General features: G+C 44.2%; 1 protein-coding gene across 2 annotated transcripts in view; it reads left to right on the forward strand.

Moving 5' to 3' along the window:
• The window catches only part of kmt2d (lysine (K)-specific methyltransferase 2D), a 44,368-nt gene extending 22,818 nt beyond the window's left edge, over window positions 1–21,550 (forward strand). For both annotated transcript variants that reach the window (XM_061774505.1, XM_061774512.1), the window contains 22 exons: window positions 991–1,130; window positions 1,422–3,169; window positions 3,260–3,383; window positions 3,568–3,649; window positions 3,728–3,794; window positions 3,909–4,141; window positions 4,285–7,155; window positions 7,241–7,390; window positions 7,476–7,640; window positions 7,722–7,869; window positions 7,957–8,038; window positions 8,117–8,289; window positions 10,127–10,251; window positions 10,341–10,476; window positions 11,064–11,185; window positions 11,269–12,622; window positions 12,739–12,875; window positions 13,328–13,458; window positions 17,167–17,452; window positions 19,832–19,905; window positions 20,123–20,231; window positions 21,162–21,550. In XM_061774505.1, the coding sequence (XP_061630489.1) occupies window positions 991–1,130; window positions 1,422–3,169; window positions 3,260–3,383; window positions 3,568–3,649; window positions 3,728–3,794; window positions 3,909–4,141; window positions 4,285–7,155; window positions 7,241–7,390; window positions 7,476–7,640; window positions 7,722–7,869; window positions 7,957–8,038; window positions 8,117–8,289; window positions 10,127–10,251; window positions 10,341–10,476; window positions 11,064–11,185; window positions 11,269–12,622; window positions 12,739–12,875; window positions 13,328–13,458; window positions 17,167–17,452; window positions 19,832–19,905; window positions 20,123–20,231; window positions 21,162–21,254 (8,550 nt within the window). In that variant the 3' untranslated portion in view covers window positions 21,255–21,550. The remainder of the gene's footprint in view (window positions 1–990; window positions 1,131–1,421; window positions 3,170–3,259; window positions 3,384–3,567; window positions 3,650–3,727; window positions 3,795–3,908; window positions 4,142–4,284; window positions 7,156–7,240; window positions 7,391–7,475; window positions 7,641–7,721; window positions 7,870–7,956; window positions 8,039–8,116; window positions 8,290–10,126; window positions 10,252–10,340; window positions 10,477–11,063; window positions 11,186–11,268; window positions 12,623–12,738; window positions 12,876–13,327; window positions 13,459–17,166; window positions 17,453–19,831; window positions 19,906–20,122; window positions 20,232–21,161) is intronic.
• The last annotated feature ends 384 nt before the right edge of the window (window positions 21,551–21,934 follow it).

The raw sequence follows: 21,934 nt of genomic DNA on the forward strand, positions 1-21,934 counted from the left end.
GTCTCAACATAGTTCCTTGGCACAAAGATTCCACAGGATGGTGGCAAAGTAATACTTATATTGCTTTGGCCTGAGCACAAAAAAACGAATTGGCGAGTTTTTCAGGAAATAACAGAGGCTAAGCGCCCCCCACAAAAAATGATGTGAATATTCAAATTTGCAAATTCTGAACTGCAAATATGTTCCCTGTACACATATTCAGTAATGTATCATAAAACTCATCTTGACAACTGTTGAAGGCAATTTTGCAGATCTGCATTCAAGCATAAAGAAAAGAGAAACATTGTTAATAGCAGTTAGGTTGTACTCAATATCAATGGATTTAAATGAAATCCTGTTTGTGTATCTCCAGTAATTCCATAATCCAATGTTAAATGTACAGTGTGATGCAAAACAATGTTTCATTTTCTGCTTCGGTCCGGAGTCAAATCAGAGAACCAAAAACATGATAATATAACAGTTTACCCTCAATCTCTTTCCTCATTAAAACTCTCTTTTGACAACATAATCTGAATGGAATGACTCCTCACTGTTAGAACAGTATTTGCTGCTTCTTCTGCCAAGAAATACTTGTTACACTTACCCCCAAAATCTACTTCAGTAGTATAGAAAAGCCTTTATTGTCATTGTATGGTGCAAGGAATTTGGGGCGCAACTCCAAGTTTGTTTTGAAAATACAACAAAAAAAAAAAGATATTAGAAAAATGAAAGGCAGTAAACCACACATATGTAAAATAGCAGCAGAGTCAGGAATGTAAAAAAATAAGCAGCAATATGGAATGAGTTGGTGTTATTGTGAGTTCAGAGCAGTGATTACTTGTGCGAAGAAGCAGTCTCTGAGTCTGTTCGTTCTGGTCCTGATGGACCAGTAGCACCTTCCAGAGGGCAGCAAGTCAAAACAGTGGTGGGTTGTTGTTACCTGTGACACAGTTTGATTGTGACAAATGTCAAGTCCAACATACTGTGCTTCCTTTTGGTTTGTTTGATTAGGATCGTGTTGCTGTTACAACTGCTGGCGCTCAGGCCTCTACTATGGGAAAGATCCCTGTGATTGCAAGTGGCATGGACGACAAGCTCATTTCCCCACCATCCACAGGAACCCCTTCCATCATGGATCCTAGTACACTTAGGTATGCCTCCAAGCTATCATTTAGATATTAAAATTGATTAGAACTAGTCAGAATGATACAAACATATGTTCTATCATTATCAGGGAAAAATTGTAATTTGGCTGTACATATTGTAACTGTTGAGAATGGCTAAACAAGGAGTGATTTAAAAAAAAATAAAAGAAAATAAAAATAAATTTCTCTTACTAATGGAAGATAATTTTGCATTAAGTCTGTGGTTTTATGACATATTGCATGAGCTAGTTCACGCCATTTCATCTTTCCTATCTTTTGTATTCATCTATCCCTCAGGCCACAAGGCTCCACAAAGCCTCAGGGCATGTTTCCTCGCCCACCATTCCCTCCTCAGTGGCATGCTCCAGGACCAAGGAGATTCCCCCACCCTGGCATGGAGGCTATGGCCTTAAGGCACAATCTCACCAATGCTGTCAACATCCAGGGTATGGAAGTTGTGGGTCACCCTCACCCCATGATACCAGGACATGGAGGAGAGAATATGCAACCAATTGGCCAAGGACCCCCACCACAGTTTATCGAATTAAGACACAACTCACAGAGGTTACCACTTAGACCCCAGTTTATGCCTCGTGGACCTCAGCCCAGACAACGTCTCTTTGCCCCACAAGAGATGCCAGCACCTTATGTCCAGCAGCATCCCATACCGCATACTAGTGCTATTCCGTCAGATGGGGGCATTAACTCACAGTTCGGATTACAGCAGAGTGAACTGTCATCTTTATTACCTCCGCAGCCTGCAGTCCCAGGAGCACACCAGCCCCAAGCAGGAGCTTTGACTTCCAACACTGCTGGCTCTGGACATCGACACCTGTCACAATCGAGTATTGTCACAGAACAGAACCAAGCTGCTGTGGTAGAACACAATCAGGCACTACCAGAGCCTGATCTTGAAGGCCTTGCAGATGCGCCAGGAGATGCAGGTGTGGAGGATGAAGAAGATTTAGCTCTTGACTTGGACCCAGACAAAGGAGATGATGAATTGGGAAACCTGGACAACCTGGAAACTAATGATCCACATCTTGATGATTTGCTGAATAGTGATGAATTTGACCTGCTGGCTTATACTGACCCTGAACTAGACCAAGGAGACCCCAAGGATGGCTTTTCAGACCAGCTGCGTTTAGTAGAAGCAGAAAGTGAAACCCCTTCATCAGCCTCTGGGTCTGCACACATTAAAGTAGAAGAAAAACCCAAGTTGGCGTCTGGGCAGAAGTCCCTCTCAACAACACCAGCCTCACCAGGCAGGTCATCCACCCAAATGCCACCCTCCCCTAGCACAGCTGGTAACTCCAAAGTAAAGAGAGAAACACTCACCCCTCAGCTCCTGTCAGGACAGGCTACTGTAAAAGATGAAATGGTAGAGGCCGTCTCTCTGCTTCTTGGTCGAACCACACCTTCGGCCATGCCTGCACAGCAAGAACACCAGCCAGCTTCCCTCAGTTCTGTTCGATTAGGGGGACTTTCATACCCACTACAAGGCCAGGATGGTCCCTTGCCTTTTCCTACAGCTGCTGCGCATGCAGATATTTGTGACGATGCACTTGACCTGCCTGATGTTGGAGGACAGCACTCTGTTGCTGTGGATTTGGCGAAGGTAGAAAGCTCATTAGATGGTGAGCTGCCTCTCCTGATACAAGATCTTTTGGAACATGAAAAGAAGGAGCAGCAGAAGCAGCAACAGCTCAGCTCTCTTCACCAGGGAGGCATGGCTCCTCATTTTCCTTGTGTTCCAAGTCAACAGTCAAACCCACAGGCACCCGGGCCGTTAATGTTGCCGCAAGACCACCACCGTTCACCATCCCAAGCAGTGATGACTCGGCCCGGCATGGTACCTCGTGCTCCACACATGTTGCAGCATCAACAAAGACTTTTGGGAAGTGCAGTGGCACCCTCACCTCACATGGCCTTGAGCCAGCAGCAAGCCATGGTGAGAATGGGGCAACCAGGAATCATCAATCATCCACCGCAGCAACCTGTGGTGAAACAGTCACCTCTGGCCAACAATTTCTTCCCAGACAAAGGTTACCACTATGGCTTTTATCTGTAATTATTCCCGAACACTAGTTTTTCCACACTATATCACCTGATATTGTGTTGGTCTTGTATTCCAGATTTAGACAAATTTGCTACTGATGACATAATGGATCCCATTGCCAAGGCAAAGATGGTGGCTCTTAAAGGTATCAAAAGAGTGTTGGCACAGGAACCCATGGTTGTGCCGTCTGGCATCAACAGGTACTAAAAAATGTATAAGTATTTGTATTCGTAATTTGTTGTGTTGTCATTGTACCGATATAGAAACCGGAACTAAACACTACTACATAACAAAGCTTTGTACTCTATAGACAACTGGTTTATGTGTTGATATTGTTATAGCAATGTTGTCATACCTTTTGTATATGTTTTGCTTTCTTTTCAGGCAACAGGTTTCTCTGCTTGCTCAAAGACTTTCATCTGCTTCAGGCACAGATCCAGGTCAAATTTCATCAGGGCCTCCAAAAGTAAGCACTTACTTCAGGGGAAGGGATATATTTAATATGTTATTTTATATGACCATTTTAATATATTTTTGTGTTCAGGATGGAGAAACCAGTGAGCCGACCCAGTCGAGACCAAACCCTCCTCCGTTTGTTCAAGGAATCATCAGTATGTCCTGACAATAACAAATGCATTAATTAATTTGTAACGCTCCTATCTTCCTGTTGGTATCTTGCTCATGCATCTCCCGTGTAGATGTCTAAGGTAATTTTCCTGTCACAGATAATTCAGAACAGCACCAGTATGAGGAATGGCTTGTTCACACTCAGCAGTTACTCCAAATGCAGTTAAAATTCTTGGAAGAACAAATTGGAGTCCATCGAAAATCACGCAAGGCACTGTGTGCTAAGCAACGCACTGCAAAGAAAGCTGGCAGGGAGTTTGCTGAGTCAGATGCTGAGAAACTCAAGTTGGTCACAGAAGAACAGAGCAAAATTCAGAAACAGCTTGACCAGGTATGTGGCTTTAAAAATATCACCCATTCATCCATTATTATCTGAATCAGGGTAACATCATTGTAGCTGTTAAAATGTAAGTTTATCAACACAGGAAAATGCAATTTGGCTTAAAAACTCTATAAATATTTGTTTTGCTTTAGGTACGGAAGCAGCAGAAGGAGCATACCAATCTCATTGCAGAGTATAGAAGCAAGCAGCAGCAAGGTCCAGGTCTTCTTGCTCCTGGACATTCTGCACAGGGAACCGCACCTCACATGCTTCCCAAATTACCTGGCCAGATGATAATGGGGCAACAGGGAACTCAAGTCATTACCCAGCACCCCGGTATGGTTCCACAAGGTGGAATGCCTGTTCGGATGCCCCAAGGTCAGCCTTTCATTGGAAGACCCCAACCCCAGCTTCCCGTCGCTCTTGGAGTCAATGGTTCTAGGCCCACATGTCCCCCTGGTGCTCCAACAGGATACTTCCCACAGGGGCCGGCAGGAATGCAGAATGCTGACCCCAGGCTTCTCCAAGAAAGACAACTTCAACATAGGATGCACATGGCAAAGCTCCAGCAGCAACAGCAAGCGATGATGGGCCAGCAGCAACAACAAAATCAACAGTCAGCCTTAATAACTCAGCCACAGCCTAGTTTGATGGGGAACCCACTCATGTCCCAGCAGCAGGCAAATCTTCAACAGGAGATGTTAGCCAGTCAGGTGAATCAGCAGAGCATAGCTCAGGTCCCACAAGTAATGGGTGCAGGTCAGTCTGTGGCTCCACCACTACAGAACTTTAGTGCTGGCCAGCCCAATAACCAGGCTCAAGCCAAGGGGGCATCTCAACCAAGGTTAACTGGGAACCAGCCAATTACACAACAACAACAGAGGGCTCCAATGATGGGTCAGCAGGGAATTATTGTATCTCCAGGCCATCCTGTCCTCAGGGGTCCCCAGGGCCAGATGGCTCAACAACAACAACAACAACAGAACATTCTGGCGGCAAAACGCATGCTTGCTTCTCAGCAGCAGCAGCAGCAACAACAGCAGCAGCAGAATGTCCCAAAGACTTTTGCTCAACTTCAGCAGCAACCGTTGGCACAACAAAGGCAACCAACCCCATTGACGATTCAACCCAGCCAAGAGCAAGGAAGACTTTCCCAACCGTCTACGCCACAAATGGGCTCTTCCCCTTCGACAGGCAGTACGACACCTCAGCCATTAGGAGCTACAGATAGTCAAATAGTAGAGACTAAAGAGGGTGACCTTCTCAGCCCTAATACCAGAACCCCACCACAGCTTAGTGGACCCTCCACACCCAATCATATGACCCATGTGGGCCCTGCAAATGATCAGCAACCTGATTTGGGGCGACAGCAAGTTCATCAGCAGCACCAAGACCAGGGTTATATGCAGCAACAACCATCACTTCCCGACCAACAATCCAGTCTTGTTGTAAATCCACAAATCCAATCAACTGCTCTACAGAGGCAAGATTCAGGTAGCACTGACAAGCCCACTTCGATGGCGATTAAAGAAGAAGGGAAATCTCTGGATTTCTTAGCCCAGCAGCAGCAACAACAGCGACTACAAACGGTTCATGTCATGCAGCAATCTCGAGATCCCAACATCCAGCAACAGAATATTGGCCAGCAACAGTCTGTTGTAGTTAATAATCCTCAACAGCTCACCCTCATTGCACAACAGCAAAAACAGCAGGCCATGATGGGCAGGATTAGAGCTCAGCAGCAAGGCATGATGGCACAGAGGCCTGGGGTTCCACCTGCTCCTATACGCACCCCTATCAACCTCCAGGTCCAGGCTATCATTGCTCAAAATCCACAGCTACGCAATCTTCCCCCAAATCAACAACTACAACACATCCAAGCTATGATTGCCCAGAGGCAGCTCCACCAGGGACCAATGCTGCGGATGCCAATGGGTCAACAACAAAGTCAGATGAGACATCACATGTTACCAGGACAGGTGCCACATGCTGGAAACCAAATGCCAAGAATGGAAGGGCAACATATGCCATATGGAGCCATGGGGAAGCCTGTAGGTATGTGCACTCAGCAACAGAGTGGTTCTCAACTTCAGCAGGGAATGATGGTTCCAGGGCAACCGCAAATAGGAGAGGCAATACAACATCAGGTTATGAGAGGACAATTACCACTACCACGAGCTCCTATGGACCACGGCCGTATGATCAGGCCCACATCACCACGTCAGTCGTTACCCACGCAACCTGGTGATCTCAGACACCCGCTGAACCAAGCAGTAGGGATGCATCCACCCACTCCTAACCAGCACCAGCAGCAGGCAATGATGGCAGCTGCAGCAATCCGCATGCAGGGATCCCCTTCTCATGCATATTCTCCAAGAGGTCCTTTTGGCATGAGCCCTACCCACCCAGCCTCCCCGCTCCCATCCCATGTCTCTTCACCTTCGTTAGCTGACAATAGAGCTGGAAGGGGAAGTCCATACAGTCAAGTCAAGGCGTCTCCGCTCAGGTCACCGGGAACCAAGACTCCGCTTGACTGTCCGGGGCTGAAAATAGAATCGCAGACATCGGTCAGTGAAACATCTTCTACAACCCCACTGATTCCAAATGGTCCTCGTACAGGATTGAATGTCCAGCAACAGTCTCCACAAGTTGCAGAAAGCCATGCTCCTCACCCACCGCATGGCTCTACAGAAGGAGATCTATGCAAGTTGACGCTGCAGAACATTAAACAGGAGCCAAGGGAGGTACATTGTGATGGTGCAGGAGATGCCCATTCTGATGCTATAAAGCGAGAAGCGACAGCTGACATGGTTTCTTCTGGGAGCAACACTACATTTATTCATACAGATGACACCAGATCTGAAACTGGACAACAATTGCTCCAGAAACTCTTGAGAACGAAGAACCTTCAGCTTGCAGCCCAGAGGCCCCCTGAAGGCATCCACAATGAGATAAATGGCCATATCAACAGCAAACTTGCAATGCTGGAACAAAAACTTCAAGGGACTCCTCGAAATATGGAGGTAAGATTTTATTTATTTATTTTCCATCACAGAGTTCTTCTGTGGAGAATTAAGTTGATTTGTATTATTTTGTTGACACACTCAGGATTTGCAGTCTATAAGTAAAAGGGCTCCAGCACAAAAGCCAAAGCGCACTAATAAAGCACCTGGAGACCGGGGGCTTAATGTACGGAAGAAGACTAAGAAGGAAGAAGTTGGAAAAAGTACTGAAGCGCTCATAAAGCAACTAAAACAGGTAATTGTTACCTGTAATACACACACATTCCTCAATTGATTGATTCCACAATGGGTACTAATTTTAATTATATATATATTTCCAGGGTCTGTCTCTGCTGCCCTTGATGGAACCTTCCATCACAGCTAGCCTGGATCTGTTTGCCCCTTTTGGGAGCAGCCCAGCCAATGGAAAAGCCCAGCTCAAAGGATCCTTTGGAAATGCAATGCTCGACAATATCCCAGACTACTATTCTCAGTTACTCACGAAGGTAAAGAAAGCCAAGGTGAAGTCTGTGCACTGTGTCATTTATTTTTGGATGTTCATCAAAGGGAATTATCTACCTTTACAGAGCAACCTCAGCAACCCACCAACACCTCCATCTTCCCTGCCACCGACACCTCCGCCTTCTGTACAGCACAAGCTGCTCAATGGAGTGACTCCTGGGGAGGAACTCTCTCGGGGTCAGAAAAATGCAGAGTTAAAAAACAAACCAATAGGTAAATAATGACAGCATCAAATTGGCATTCATGTTCAATAATTGTCCAAAATCTCTGCTTCTAAATGTTCTGTACTTGTTTGTGCAGAAGCGGTTACAGAGGAGACAAAGAGTGTTGACATTCTTGCAGCGCTTCCCACTCCACCACATAACCAGAATGAGGACATCAGGTACAGCAGGGATTCTTTGACGTTATGTCACTCATTTCTTTGCTCTGAAGCTAAACAAATTTGGATGTCGTCTTGCAGGATGGAGAGTGATGATGAGGATGCTCCAGAAAGCATCATTCCAGCATCCTCTCCTGAGAGTAACGTTGGAGAGGAAACTCCACGTTTCCCTCGTCTGCAGGAGCCAAAGGAGGAGGAGACGGAGAGAGCAATATCCCCCATAATTCCTGTCATTCCTCGCACGGCTATCCCAGGTAAAAACAGGCAATTTTTGGCATAAACCTGTTCACCATAAAAAGTCCCTGCAGAGTGAATTAAGAGATTTGTTTCTAAATATAAATTTTTTGAGACGAAAACATTCAAGACTGAGAACTACTTTGTACTCTGTTTGTGGAGGTATAGCATGACACTATTTTTCGTATAGAATAACACTATTAAGACCACTTAAGAGCGCCTCATTGTCGGCCGTGAGTATGCGCACGTCACGGAGAAAGGGGGGGTCGGGTCAGACTTGACAGCTGCCAGCTTGTGGACCAGGGCTTGGGGCTGGCATGGCTCTTTTAGGCCTCTCGTTGTTGGCCTTGAGTGCGTGGTGGTTATGGAGAGGAGGCGACAGAGATGACAGCCAGCTTGTGGACAGGGGCTTCGTGCTGACACAACCACTTTGGCGCTTCATTGTCACGACATGAAAAAGCCCAGCGATTTACCTGATGGGATATACAGTACAGCATATATGTCAAACTCAGGCCCGGGGGCCAGATTTGGCCCACAATGTAATTATATTTGGCCCGCAAGACCATATTAAATGTGTATTAGAGCTGGCACGACAGTATATAGCACATGCGCCACTAATATTAAAAATCCTAGAATGCTTTGCTAGTGTATTGGCCCATCACTCTAGACCGGCGAGCGCCCCTTCCCTTTCTGTTGCAGTCGTTAGCAACTATGCTACCAGTCTCCTCGAGCAAATTTACACTTCCCCTTCCCAAAGATGGCCAAACTAAAGATGGAAAACCGTTAACTTCCAAGACAGGTGGGAGGCAGCTTATCTGTTTACTAAATTAAAGACAGATCTGTTTTGTCATGTGTGGAGCAACGTGGCTGTAACAAAGAATATAACATAATTTAATTGTTTTTTTTAATGCCCTTTATCAACTCCGAGGCAGTGACTGTCAATAGTTTGAGGTTTGAATTTTTATTGAAGGACATTCTTATTTGTTGGGATTGTTTTGTTGTTGGCCTTTGAAAAAAGATTTACATCAAAAAGAAAGGTAGTTGGAGATAGATAAATAGAAGATAAAGAGACAGCAGAATTCATGTTATCTATTTAAATACAAAACCACAAACAAATACCACTGATGTCTTTTATCGCAAATTTGATTTCTCGTGTTTATAATATTAAAGTTTGTTTATTCCAGATTCAGTGTTTAAGCAAAATTTAAGTTTGTTGTCAATGATAAACTTTAACGCTACATTTCTGCAGAAAAGGGAAACATGCACATCGCAGTGATTTTTCATTAAATATTGAGTTTGGCCGGTGGCGTTGTCCCAATTTTTTATTTTGGCCCACCGTGAATTTGACTTTGGCACCCCTGCAGTACAGTATCCCAGCCAAAGAAGGCTTTAAGTGGGTGTTTTTTCTTTTTGCGGCGCAAACATCAAGTCATCTGTAGGCATGAGAAAGATGCTAGATGAAGTAGCGTCCATTTTTCCAGGTCGTTGAAGTGGTATTTGATTGACAGCTGAGCAGTGCACAGTCAGCAGACATGCCCACAGCGTCTGAGAGCGGAGAGACGTCCTTGATTTATCTTGATTTTGAAGCTTGATTTGATATACTTGGCAATTGTATTTTATTTTAAATTTTTTTGAGGGGTGGGGGGGGGGGGTAATCATTCAAATTTGACAGGGTTGTTAACACTCCTCTCTGTAGTGTGTATAATTTAGAAGACATTTATTTTCACTTTAGAGGGACTTTTAATTTGTCACCATATTGAGTTTCAGTGAATTCTAACTGCAACGTCATACTGATTTTTGAATGGTAAAATCCAAGCTGGATAAATAAACAGTCTTTCATATGTTCTTCTCTGCTAGTGTTCTCGGAGAGCAAACCCTTTGAAGCAGGTGATGGAAGAGTGGTTTCTATATCTAATCACTGGGATAAAGCCAAAAGTAACGAGGTGGCTGTTACCTTCACATTGTCCTCCATGGCAGCTAAGGTATTACACCACAAGATTATTGCAAATTGTTCTGACTTTATTGTTCCTACATGCATAGTTGACTGAAAACTAACCTGATATTTTCCCAGAAACTTAACCATGTGATGATGGCAATGGCCCAGCTGCTCAAAATAAGGATGCCAGGTTCGTACGAGGTGACCTTCCCTTCCCAAAACCTTGACATGCCTGGAGTGGATGATCCTGGGAAAGGGCCTGTCCAGTCAGGTATGTGCACAAAAAGATGTTTCATGTTTTCCCTTACGTAGTAAGAATTGGTGCAATGAACCCCCGATTTCCAGACCCCCACCCAATTGGTGAAAATCTGCAATATAAAGCGACTCTTCAAACATTTTAAACTCATTTGAAACCCACTTGAACTTATTAAAACACACTTTTTAAACACATTGTCAATATTTGAACACAAAAAATCTTGCAAGCATAAAATTTATAGAAAATACTATACATGCATTGTAGTGTCTCTGTGCATGGATGTGCCTTTAAGAGGCGTGGCCAGTTGGGGTAGCATGTTAATGTCGGCGTGTAAGTGAGCTGTGCTCGATAGTCAATAAATGGCTGAAAAGTGCATCAGTGACTGGCTCTCATTTCCCAAATGCAAGGGCATTACAGTAAGTACACTGTAAAAACCCATAAAAAAAAAAAAACACTTAAAAAAAAAAAAGCAGTATAGCAAGGTAGCAAATGCTGAACTGCAATGCAGCGGGGGAACACTATCGTTATGCTGATTGTAACAAAGAGAAAGTCAAGCCTACTTGTTCATTATCTCATCATTTATGACTAACCGTGTCTTCCAGGTGTTGTCTGTCTTAAGGACAATGCCGCATCCAGTCAGGATGAGTGGTTAAGGCAATTTGATGTGTCTCTGCCAGGCTGCACATTAAAGAAACAAGTGGACATTCTGACACTGATAAAACAGGTCAGCTAAAGATCTCTTTGATGCAATGTAGAGTTACTGTTATGTTTCCAGAGCTGTATATGTCGTGTGCATTTTTTTTTTAGGAATTCCAAGATAATGAAGGCAAAGCAGTCCAGCACTGTTACACAACCAATGTAAACGACTTGGATGTGCGCCACCTTCCGATTATACCAGTGGAGGAATCACTGCCTCCATCACCATCCCCTCCACTTCCTTCCTCCCCAGATCCAGTTCCATCTCATGAGGCAAAACCTTCCAAAAAGTCAGCCCCCTCATCCCCATTGCCTGCCACTCCCACTTCTGTCCAGATCAAGATAGAGCCTGAGCAGGATGGTGTTCCTCCTGCAGAAGGGGTTGGTGTGACCGTGTCGACAGTTTCTGCTCCAGAGACGGCCACTGATCCAGCATTTAACCCTGCGGGTCTCGATCCCGCTGCTGCCCCAGAAGATCACCTGACTCCTGCTGCCAAGGAGGAGGAATTGGTCACTGATCCTCTCATCACAGATTCTCCCTGCCCACTGGAGTCCTCTCCAAAGGCCATAAAGCAACGCAGGCCTCTCTCCCCTGATGAGGTCTTACTCCCCAACGTGAAAAAATGGAAGGGGATTCGCTGGAAGCGCCTGCAGATTGTCATCTCGATACGTAAAGGTGGCTCGAAGAAGGAAAGCAGTCGTGAGGTATCTGAGTTGATGGAGCGTCTCCGTATTACTCTGCGACCTGACAGGTTACCACGGGATAAACGCAAATGCTGTTTCTGCCATGAGGAGGGTGACGGCGCCACGGACGGGCCTGCCCGCTTGCTTAACATTGACGTGGACCTGTGGGTGCACCTCAACTGCGCCCTGTGGTCTACTGAGGTATATGAGACGCAGGGCGGCGCGCTTATCAATGTGGAGGTGGCGCTGCGTCGCGGATTGCGTACAATGTGTGCGTGCTGCCAGAAAACTGGTGCGACCAACAGTTGCAACCGACTGCGCTGCCCAAACGTCTACCACTTTGCTTGTGCCATCCGCGCCCGCTGCATGTTCTTCAAAGACAAAACCATGTTGTGCACCCAGCACAAACTGAAGGGCCCCAGCGAAGATGAACTTTCCTCTTTTGCTGTTTTACGGCGGGTCTACATTGAGCGTGACGAGGTCAAGCAGATCGCCAGCATCTTGCAGCGAGGGGACCGCATCCACCTTTTCCGAGTCGGCGGTCTCATCTTTCACGCCGTCGGTCAGTTGCTACCCTCCCAAATGGCCATCTTCCACTCACCTACTGCCATCTTCCCTGTCGGCTATGAGGCCACGCGCATCTACTGGAGCACACGTGTGCCCAACAAGCGCTGTCGCTACCGTTGCCGCATCAGCGACGACGAAGGCCGCCCCTTGTTTGAGGTGCGTGTTCTGGAACATGGCATGGAGGATTTGCAGTACCGTGACATGAGTCCGCAGGGTAAGACTTGGACTTGTAGACTCTCCTTACTGTTTATCATGTGTCTCAGTGTTTTCTTTGCCTCTAAAAAAATAACTTAACAGTGACGGAAAAGGTTGACTCTGTTTTGTTGGTAGGAATCTGGGAACAGGTGGTTCACAAGGTTGCCAAACTCCGAGATGATTCGTCCATGTTGAAGTTGTTCACTGAACATGTCAAAGGAGAAGAGATGTTCGGCCTCACCATTCATGCTGTAATGCGCATCACTGAATCGGTAAGAGAAAAATGCACATGGAAGTGCGACAATTTATAGCCACTCTCATGAATTTGACTCGATTAATGGCCGTATTCGGTAGCACGGTGCTCTCGTGGTTATCACGTCTGCCTCACAGTTGTGAGATTCAAATCTCAGCTTCAGCCTTACTCTGTGCAGTTTGTTCTCCCCATGCTTGTGTGAGGTTTCTCCGGGTAGTCCGCATTCATTAAAGAGCCACAGGTGCGAATGTGAGTCTAAATGTTTTTTTGTCTATATGTGCGCTTCGATTGGCTGGCAACCAGTCCCAGGTGTACTCCGCTTCTCGCCCAAAGTCAGCGGGGATAGGCCTCTGCTCATCTGTGACCCTAATGAGGATGATTGGCATAGAAAATAGATGGATGGATAGTGGCAGTACTGGGTTCAAGTTAAAGGACATTTAACATGATTATCTCACCTTTCTTGAATTTTAGTTGCCTGGAGTGGAGAACTGCCAGAACTACCAGTTCCGATATGGCCGTCACCCACTGATGGAGCTCCCTCTCATGATCAATCCCACAGGTTCTGCTCGCTCGGAGCCCAAAGTCCCTACACAGTGCAAGAGGTAAGGCACAATATTTTTAGATATTTATTCTCCATTTTTAAGCCATGTCTTGAAGCCTCTCGGGGGGGGGGGGGGGGGGCATAATTGATTTACGTTCACCCAATTAGTTTGCTGTTCGGCAGCACAGTGGGTAGTGTTTAGTCGGGCTCAAAGTCAGAAGTTTATGGGTTCAGCTTTTTGCTCTGGACATCCCTGTGTGGAGTTTGCATGTTCTTTCTGCTTATGTGGGTTTTCTGTAGGTACTCTGGTTTCCTCCCACATTCTGAAAAACATGCATGTAAAAGCACGCTGCACATCGAGTGACAGTTTGCGACTGAAATGGACCATCGCGAAAAAATTACAGTTGGCGACTGTTTGCCGCGCACCAAGCGATTGAGCACTGTACATCTACCGATGCGCTGCAATGGAAAAACGGTTACCCTGCATCAGGTTTTGAGGCGCATATAAAATATATTGTAATTTTTTTTTTACAAACCACACAGAACCACAGAAACATAGCACAGTTGTCAAGGAAAAGGCAGATTTCCACAAAGAGAGGAAACAGACAATAATAAAGGATAGAGGTGTCAAGGGTGAGCTGCACACTATCCCACCTGACTTTGAGCGAGGTTAGGCCTGTCACGATAACAATTTTCTTAAGAAGATATATTTTCCCCAAAAACTACCACGATCAACGATAATATAGTTGTTGTTTATGTGTGCGAAATCATGAAAAATAAGCCCCGTCCTCGAGCTGCAAGACTGTTGTTGGTCCCTTGACGACAAGCCCTTCACCTGTCAATCAAATATATATTGACCTTTGCTGTAGTCAACAGGAGTTAAGCCACGCACTTTCAGCTTTAAGGACTGATCTTGCCCCGCCCCTTCCAGTCCGTTGATCTCTACGGCTGACTGTATTATTTACAATTCACTTAAGGCACACTGAAAACTTCGCCGAACGAGTTGAGTCACATCATGAAAACATATTCATCCCCATCTATACTTGAGTTCAATATGGACCGATCGTCTCATGCGTAGCTGGCATAGCTTTTAATGTTAGCTCACTGGGGTTCGCTAATTCTTTGGTCGAAACTACAAGAGACGACACAATCGTTGACATTTTACTAACGCCTTTAAAGAAAGGAGACTACATCAACACAACATTATCTTGTTTTTTTCCTCCTTTCGTGATGATTTCAAGTAGCAAGCCGTTTTTTCTGTGAGGCCGGCCACTTGATTAGGGAGAGCGAGAAAGACTGCAACTGGCAGGGCTTGTCGTTGCTGTGCTTTTGCATACTAAACATTCTGAACTTGTATTTAAGAGCGTTTTGTGCTTTGTTTGTGGAAGGCTAGCTAATATAATTCTCAAGAACGTAAAATAACACGAAAACTGATCTCCATTTAAACAGATTCTCCATTCTGCTTGACCTAACAGCCGAAGAGGACAGGTTTAAAAAAACTAAAAAATGAAAACTGATCATTTGGGGGAAGCCAGCAACCGCTCAAGAGTCATTGTTTAATTTAATTCGCCCTGAGAGCGTACAAATCGTACAGTGCGTACGGAAAGTATTCAGACCCCTTTAATTTTTTCACTCTTTGCAGCCATTTGCTAAAATCATTGAAGTTCTTTTTTCCCCTCATGAATGTACACACAGCACCCCATATTGACAGAAAAAAACGGAATAGTTGAAATTTTTGCAGATTTATTAAAAAACAAAAAAACTGAAATCACACAGCCATAAGTATTCAAACCCTTCGCTGTGACACTCATATATTTAACTCTGGTGGTGTCCATTTCTTCTGATCATCCTTGAGACGGTTCTAGACCTTCATTGGAGTCCAGCTGTGTTGGATTATACTGATTGGACTTGATTAGGAAAGCCACCCACCTGTCTATATAAGACCTGCAGCTCACAGTGCATGTCTGAGCAAATGAGAATCATGAGGTCAAAGGACCTGAAGAGCACAGAGACAGAATTGTGGCAAGACACAGATCTGGCCAAGGTTACAAAAATATTCTGCTGTACTAAAGGTTCCTAAGAGCACAGTGGCCTCCATAATCCTTAAATGGAAGACGTTTGGGACGACCAGAACCCTTCCTAGAGCTGCCCGTCCGGCCAAACTGAGCAATCGGGAGAGAAGAGCCTTGGTGAGAGAGGTAAAGAAGAACCCAAAGATCACTAAGGCTGAGCTCCAGAGATTCACTAGGGAGATGGGAGAAAGTTCTAGAAAGTCAATCATCACTGCAGCCCTCCACCAGTCAGGGCGTTATGGCAGAGTGGCCCAACGGAAGCCTCTCCTCAGTGCAAGACACATGAAAACCTGCATGGAGTTTGCTAAAAAATACCTGAAGGACTCCAAGATTGTGAGAAATAAGATTCTCTGGTGTGAGGAGACCAAGATAGAACATTTTGGCCTTAATTCTAAGCGGTATGTGTGGGGAAGAAAAACAAGAACTGCTCATCACCTGTCCAATACAGTCCCAACAGTGAAGCATGGTGGTGGCAGCATCATGCTGTGGGGGTGTTTTTCAGCTGCAGGGACAGGACGACTGGTTGCATTCAAAGGAAAGCTTAATGCTCCTTGTGACAAGTCAGCCTTTCATCATCCACAAGCTCCAAAATAGAATAGGCAATGTGTTGCAATAGTGTTCGTCCGCATAATGTGTACACGATCGGAAAAGTTCTCCTCGTCCCTTTTCATTTTGCCCGACCTATGCTTCGCTCAGCGGTGCCGTGTGCAGTGCGTCTGATGTTCACACGGCTAATATTATAGAAGCCTCACACAAGGGCACATAAAAAAACACAAAAGCACACATCAGTGATCGTCGGTCGTGCTTTTTGTTCGTTAAAACTTGAACCGTTTTATTTTAATTCGGGAGCATGCCGTTGCTTTGACTGGCAGATAGTGTTTACAATAATCTAACTCTTGAAACCATGGTGACTGTTTCTGTGGGAAGTTCCGCCCCTTCCATGGCAACTACTGACTGAATAAAGTGGGCCACTTAGGTTATGCTTAATAAACAGTTAACTTTCCCGTATTTGTGTTAATTGGGGATTAACACACACAACAACTCGAAGAGTGGCGGTGACGTTTTAAATGACTTTGCCGCGGTGGAACTTTCCCTTAAGTGTCTCTGTTGTGTGAATCTTCGTGCTGCAAATGGACCAAGGCTGTGGAGTATTGGACGGAGCACCAGCAAGAGTGTATTGGTCCGCCAACATTCTATGAGCCCACTAGCGGCTAATGACACAGCCGTCCAACTCTGTCAGCTCACTGTGTAATCCGTGCACCGACCGACTATCATGTCCATTTTATTTATCGAACGATAAATCGATGTAGTAATTATTGTGACAGGCCTAAGCAAGGTACACCATGGGCAAATCACAGGGCAAAACTAGACCGATTTAAAAAAATAAATCAATAAAATAAAAAATAAAAACAAAACTCAGATTCACACCTATGGACAATTTATTCTTCAATGAACCTAACATGCATGTTTTTGGAATGTGAGAGTAACCCGGAGTACCAGAAGAAAACCCATGCCAGCACACGGTGAACGTGCAGACTCCATACAGAGATTCGAATTCAGAATAATGACTTTGAGGCAGATGTGCTCAACAGGTGCTCCACCCTGCTGCCTGGATTGATAATTAATCTCCCATCTTCAAATGGCCAGCACCTTTTTTTTTGTAAACTGGCTCAGACAGTTTTGTCGTCTGTCCTCAGGCCTCATACTTTGAACAGCACTAGTGTGTCCAAGGCCTACCAGAGCACCTTCACCTGTGAGATGAACACGCCATACAGCAAGCAGTTTGTCCACTCAAAGTCCTCGCAGTATCGGCGCCTGAAGACAGAGTGGAAGAACAATGTGTACCTGGCTCGCTCTCGCATTCAGGGCCTGGGTCTGTACGCTGCTAAAGATCTAGAGAAGCACACTATGGTCATCGAATATATCGGCACAGTAATTCGCAATGAGGTGGCAAACCGCAGAGAGAAGATCTACGAGTTACAGGTATGTACCTACCAATATTGTGACTCCACAGTCCACCAAATAACAAAAATCCCTTCTACTTGCATACACGCAAATCAGTCGCCTTTTGGTGAAATTTGTCATTTTGAACTCAAAATAGGCCATTTACGTGAATCGTAGAGATCCGATGAGTTTTTCCCGGGGGGGGGGAGGTCAAAGCAACGTCGTAACGGGATTAACGCTCGATAAACCAGACCTGCTGATCGTCGTGCCAATAAGTGGCCAACATTTTGGGAAGGCGGCGCGCTACTCTTGTTTATATTTAAACGAATAAAAACAACAGCTTTCATGTATTGTATTTGTCTGGCACTGTCTGCCCAAACGTGGATCTTTTAGATCACTTATAACTCACTAAAACTCCGTGCAGTAAATTGTAGATGTGTTGTAGTTTTGACTGCATACACACATGCAAAAACACAGCATCATCAGAATTTTCACATTCACATTTTATTTATTTCATTTTTTTTAACTTGCCGTTCATGGTGTGGATTAAAAAAAAATCAGAAGTTACTCACTATTTACTCAGTACTTGAGTACCGTAATTTCTCGTGTATAATGCGCATCCCCAAAGTTGACCTCAAAATTCTGGAAAACCCTTCCACCTATCGGTATGTATAATGCATTTTTACAATGCATGCTTTTACTTCTATACATATGATCAAAACATGAAGTATTATCTGTATTAGTTTTTTCAAAGAATTATTGTGAAGTTAAGTACTTTATTTAAACGCATAATAGTTTCCTTTTATTTACTTGCTCTTAGTTTGAAATTCACAGCCCTACTTTTATTTAGTAAATGAGAAAACACAGTTGTGCTCATATGTTTGATTACCCAGGCAGAATTTGTTAGATGGGTACAATTATTTAAAGAAAACATGAAGGGCCACGCGAAACACACAGAATTTTATTTTAATGGTATTCAAATTACACTGTCAAGCATTTCAGAAAAGCATTATAATTTAAACAAAACAAAACATAACCATTAAGAAATTAATGATGGTTGTTGTTCAGTCATCAGTATTATTTAAAAAAAACAATATTTCACAAGTTCTGCTCGGGTATGTAAACTTATGAGCACAACTGTACATATATGCAGTCATACACACCCCTGTCATATTGGAATGAAAGTGTAGGCTACACCTTTTTCATAACCTCTAGGTGGCGGTGGCATAGTAGAATGAAAGTGTACACCTTTCTCATAACCTAGGTGGCGGTGGCATATTGGAATGAAACTGTACAGCTTTTTCAAAACCTCTAGATGGCAGCATACATTTATAAAATAGTTTTTTTTTCATTTCCCCCTATACCTATGTATAATGCGTACTATTGACTTTTGTCCATTTTGGGGGGGTGCACTATACATGAGAAATTACCGTAATTTCACTGTGTACTTTTTACAAAATTTTTTGGAGGACTACTTTTTACTTGAGTCACATTATTGTCAAGTAACAGTACTCTTACTTGAGTACAATATTTGGCTACTCTACCCACTTCTGGAGCGAACATCTTCTATTGCTACTCTTACGTTTAAGCAACATTTTTGCTCATCAGATCAGCCTGTTTCGCATTTGTTGCACTGGTCTTTTGTATTTTCAGGTTGCAGGTCGTGACCCTGGTTGTGTTCCCAGCAGAACCGCGAAGCACATGTAACATCGGCGACAAGAGCTGATCCGCTAGTACATCTTGTATTAATTAGGAAACGCGCCTACAATTATCTAATTAGTTAGTTAACGGATGATAATGTTAAATGTATTAAGTGACAGAGCGATGCTAGGGATTATGTCACAACACAGAATGAACTAACTTCAAATTCAGAAACGGACAATAAAACCAGAAAAATATTGTATACTTAATATTTTCCTGGAAGGATGCATTAGGGATTAGCCTTTGAAGTTGGTAATTGTGAAAAATAAAGTAAATTAATAAATTATTTTCCAGAATGAGAGTGCTTAAAGAGAAGGATGCTATTCATGTGGCACAGCTTGAAGCAGGCATCAGCCGCAGGTAGAGATGGGCCTGGCTCAAGTTGGAGGCCAGAACAAAAATGCAAAGAAATGAGGCAAATTTAATTTTAAGCTTAAATTTGTACATCAACATGTACTTGAGCGGTGCAAATTTAAATGTAAAGTTTTTCTGGGTAAAATTAGTTTTTTACCTTATTGTACTCTTCAGAGACCTCCAGATGACTTACTTTATGTTAAAATCAAACAGATTCTCTGCGGGGCCTGGGGGATACCCCCAGAACCCCCCTATAATGTTTATTTATTTATTTATTTTTTTGGTCACCTTTTTCATACCTTTGGTGTTTGCGTGTCTGTACTTAAGCCCATCCACCTGAGTCTTTTATTTTCTTTGTCCTAGAATCGTGGTATCTACATGTTCCGCATCAACAACGAGCAGGTGATTGATGCCACTTTGACTGGTGGCCCAGCTCGGTAAGCAAACAAGAAAATGAGGTAGTCATTTTAAGTGACATTTTGCATTACAGTGAATCCCAATTTATCCCTCACACACGCTTTAAACACCCACTTAAACTTAAAAGAAACTTTAAAAAGTATTATTTGGTTCTTGTTCTCACTTTCACACAAAGTTCTCCAAATAAGAGTTTGTAGTAAGAGTTGTTTTATATTCCCCTTGTCTTCTCTTGTGCAGCTACGTCAACCACTCCTGCGCGCCCAACTGTGTCGCTGAGGTCGTAACATTTGACAAAGAAGACAAGATAATCATCATCTCCAGTCGCAGGATCCCCAAAGGAGAGGAGGTATGCTGCGTGTGTCTTCACACAGTCAATTCGCTTTTTTATTTCCTCATTTTTTTGGGGGGAGCTTAAAAAAACTTCACCGAGCTGTTCTGTAACTTGAGGCATGCAGCAAATATGCATTTTCAGGGTGTAGCCATTGTTACCTTACTAAGTGCAAGCTGGAGTGGTAAATAGGCCTTGTTATGGAAGCTAAGCACAGCTAACTCGCAACCGAGCAACATAGCCAAACGAGGCGACGTCACTTTGTACTTATATATTGGGGGAGGGAACTCTCACGAGAAAGTACACGCCCTGCCCACAAAGTCAGGAAAATTCATTCATTCATTCATTCATCTTATCTTATCCTCACTAGGGTCGCGGGCGGGCTCCACCAGGGTCCTGGAGCCCATCCCAGCTATTCAAACGGTGAAAAAGATGCTTAAGCTATATCTCAACAATTCAGCACTATACTGTTATAAGTCTTTGCATACGTTTTCAGCACTTGAAATATATTGAATGTATTTAGAAACAAAACACAGATATCTGCTTAGTGCCACTTTAAGCTTAATTGCATACTAAGAGGCCAAAACTGTCCAAAAAAAAAAGCATTACTGGTAGGACACAATTGTTTTACTGTTGCGCTGAATTGTGTAACCCCACTTGTAACCCAACGTGTGTTACAGTGGAGGCTTCACATATGTAGTATTTGGTTTTGCAAGGTTCTGAAATGCACTGTCGAACGATGCTCTGATAGGGAGTCTGCTCGTAGGCGTGGCTCAGTTTTGGTCGAAATAGTGCTTGATGGCTTTTCCGTTTGAACTCTTAACATTGAGCTGAAGATGGAGGACGGAAATGCCCAAACGACTTTCCATAAGTGCTCTACTTTATCAACTGCATTTTAGGGTAAAGCTGCAGACGACTTGTTGTGACCCTCCGTGTTTTGCTTTGCAGCTGACATACGACTACCAGTTTGACTTTGAGGACGACCAGCACAAGATCCCGTGCCACTGCGGAGCCTGGAACTGCCGGAAGTGGATGAACTGAGACTGAGGAAGGAGGGAAGGCGGAGCATCGCCTCCTTTCTGCGCCAAAGCCTATTTAGTGTTTTTTTTGTTTTTGTTTGTTTGTTTGTTTGTTTGTTTTTTCCCTAACTTGACTTAGCCAGTGCATAAGCTGCTCTCATCCAAGTGGAGGAACGCTGGCCTCCATCTTGGGACGACTCCGAGTGACATTTGAGCGTGTAGCCAAAGGTTTGATGAGCATTAATCAACACACCACCACCTCTTTCTTGATGGTGGATAACAACAACGGGGCGGCGCTTTTTTTTTTTTTTTTTTTTTTTTTTTCTCTCCCCCCCCCCCCCCCCCCCCCCCCCCCCCCAATCACATTTTTTGCTGGGCTGAAACCCTTTTTTTAACTACGGGAACAATCATGCCCACAAGCACCATGCATCAACAAGAGAAAAAGCCATTTTAAAATGCTCCGAATGAACTACTCATTTTTTTTTCTTGTTTTAAATTGGACCTACAGTACTTTCTCTCTCACCTCTGATCACACCCCTGCGACAAAAAGGCACTTTTCACCCCCCTCATCAAATCATCAATGAAGACAACGCAGACGTTGGCTAGCGAGACAATCTTGGTTAAAAAGAACTTTTAGTGACTCCAGAGGCACCCCCTGTGCTCTTCTTGAACAGTGCACAGTCCTAAAAGGTTTGTTGGACC

The sequence above is a fragment of the Phyllopteryx taeniolatus genome, chromosome 1 (genome assembly GCF_024500385.1).
Source record: "Phyllopteryx taeniolatus isolate TA_2022b chromosome 1, UOR_Ptae_1.2, whole genome shotgun sequence".
In the NCBI taxonomy this organism is placed as follows: Eukaryota; Metazoa; Chordata; class Actinopteri; order Syngnathiformes; family Syngnathidae; genus Phyllopteryx; species Phyllopteryx taeniolatus.